The 2,597-nt window shown below is 50.7% G+C and overlaps 1 protein-coding gene across 1 annotated transcript in view; it reads left to right on the forward strand.

Moving 5' to 3' along the window:
- The window catches only part of LOC122543985 (serine/threonine-protein kinase MRCK alpha-like), a 39,305-nt gene extending 38,372 nt beyond the window's left edge, over nt 1-933 (forward strand). The window contains exon 21 of the mRNA XM_043682994.1: nt 784-933. Coding sequence (XP_043538929.1) covers nt 784-933 — 150 coding nt within the window. The remainder of the gene's footprint in view (nt 1-783) is intronic.
- Nucleotides 934-2,597: the final 1,664 nt, after the last annotated feature.

The following is a 2,597-nucleotide window of genomic DNA, read 5'->3' on the forward strand; positions in this document are numbered from 1 at the left end:
TCCCTCTCCCCTCACTCTCTCCCTTTCCCTCGCTTTCTCTCCCTCGCGAGCTCTCCCTCACTCCCCTGCGCTGCTTCTCCCACTCCCCCACGCCGTCTCCCTCATTCCCTCGCTCTCTTCCTTGTTCCCTCTCCCTCATTGTCCTTCCCTCTCCCTCATTCTCTGTCCTTCTCCCTCACTTTCTCACCCACTCCTTTGTGTGCGCTCTCTCTCTCTCTCTCACACACACACACCTCAGATGCACTGGGCACTTTGAAAAGACCCATCTCTCCCATGGGAGGTAAGCAGATTAAAATAAGAATTTTAAAAACTTGTGGAAGAAGAAAAGGAAGTAAACGTGCGTGTGGGGTGGATGAGGTCCGGGCAGGAGCCCGCACATTGTGGTGCTGAAGGACCTTGCTGAGTCCCTGTCTCGATACCCTGGGTTCAGGTATATGTATGGTAGAGGGCTGTGCCCTCCACAAAACCAGAACAAATCCATGCCAATCAAAGGCCGCTCTGAGGACCTGCTCTTAGTCAACAGCAAAGTGTCATCAAGAGTGCTGTAATTATTAGCAGCAATGACCTCCCCTGTTCAGTTTGGATTCTGTTAGCATTCACAACTCCAGACCCTCACTGTTGCCACTTCCCGCCACAACTAGGGACGGGCAACGTCCTTAACGGCGATGCCCGCATCCCCAAGACAAAACCCAGATATCGCGGGCAGCTTTCTTTCTTTATCGAGGGCACAGCCCCAGCCAGGGTTGCCATACGCTCATCGGTGCCTCGTTCTCTCTGTCACAGTCGAACGTGAAGCCCGTGTCTCCTCGAAAGGTGTTGAAGAAGCCCACGTCTCCGCCGCCCGTCACCCCTCAGGCACCCAAGGTACGAATTGCGGTTTTCGAGAAGATTTGCAGCGCGGGTTGTGGGTCGGGTTGGGAGTTTGCTCGCTGAGCTGGGTCGATTTGCTCTCTGAGGTTTCGTCACCGTGCGAGGTGACATCATCAGTGAGCGTCCGATGGAGCGCTGGTGTTCTGTCCTGCTTGCTATCCGTGTGCCGTGGTCTGTTGTGGTGGGTGATATCTTCCGGTTCTTTTCTCTGAGAGGTTGGCGACAAGGGTCCAAATCGATATGTTTTGGAATTCCGAGAGGCCTGGCGTTCAAAGCGGAATAAACACATCGATTTGGACTCCATTTACCAACCTCTCCAACAAAGAACCAAAGTGATATCACCCACCACAAAGACCAAGACACACAAATAGCAAGTGGGGCAGAGCACCAGCGTTTCATCCAACGCTCACTGCTGATGTTACCGCGCATGGAGACGAAACGTCTGAGAACCAATCTACCAGCTCACAACCTGAAGGTAAGAACTTACAAAACAGGGCAAGGACTTGGGAATTATTCCAGGTGGGGCTCCAACAATTTATAGAAATAACTTGGATGAAGGGAGCAAAGTCTCGATCGCTAATGTCACAAAGGCAGATGGGAAAGTGGGTTTGAAGAGGACAGAAAGGAGGCTATGGAGGGTGAGAGAATGTGCCGGGGAGGATAGGAGGTGGGAAGATGGGTAATTGTCCATTTTTTTTTGGCAAGAGGATTTTTATTTTAAATGTATGCTATCTCAATGCAGCAGGACCTGAGTGTCCCAGTCCATAAATAACAGAAGGTTTCTACACACGTATAGCAGGTAACTTGGAAAGTTGATAGAGTGTTACCATTTGTTCAGAGAGGAATTGAAAAGTCGAAAGGTTAAGCTTTCATAGAGTCATAGAATGCCTACAGTGTGGCCCTTTGGCCCAACAAGTCCATACCGAATCTCCGAAGAGTAACCCACCCAGATCCATTCCCCTACCCTATTATCCGATATTTACCGCTGACTAATGCACCTAACCTACACATTCCTGAACACTATGGGGCAATTTAGCATGGCCAACCCACCCTAACCAGCACATCCCTGAATACTATGACGCAATTTAGCACGGCCAATTCACCCTAACCTGCACATCCCTGGGCACTATGGGACAATTTAGCACGGCCAACCCACCCTAACCTGCACATCCCTGAATACTATGGCGCAATTCAGCACGGCCAATTCACCCTAACCTGCACCTCCCTGGACACTATGGGACAATTTAGCACGGTCAATCCACCCTAACCTGCACATCCCTGGGCACTATGGGACAATTTAGCACGGCCAATCCACCCTAACCAGCACATCCCTGGACTGTGGGAGGAAACCGGAGCACCCAGAGGAAACCCCACACAGACAGTCGCCTGAGGTGGGAATCGAATTTGCTTGGGTCCAGATCCCAGTTGGCGGAATTTAAATTCGGTTGATAAATCCTGGAATCAAAAGCTGTTCTCCGGACCGATGATCGTGAGGCTGTCACCGATCAATCACCTCCGCACCTTCTCAGAAAGACATCTGGCCTTCAGACCCACAGCAATGACTTTTAACAACCTTCTGAAATACTCTAACAAGCCACTGGAGGGCAGAGTTCAGAGGCACTTAAAGAGGAGCAACAAACACTGGCCTTCCCATAGCCCAGGGAAGAATTTTAAAAGGGGATGAAGAAGGCCATTTTATCCATCAGGTCAGGACTGGTGCTGACACT

Source organism: Chiloscyllium plagiosum, chromosome 45 (assembly GCF_004010195.1).
Source record: "Chiloscyllium plagiosum isolate BGI_BamShark_2017 chromosome 45, ASM401019v2, whole genome shotgun sequence".
NCBI classification, from domain to species: Eukaryota; Metazoa; Chordata; class Chondrichthyes; order Orectolobiformes; family Hemiscylliidae; genus Chiloscyllium; species Chiloscyllium plagiosum.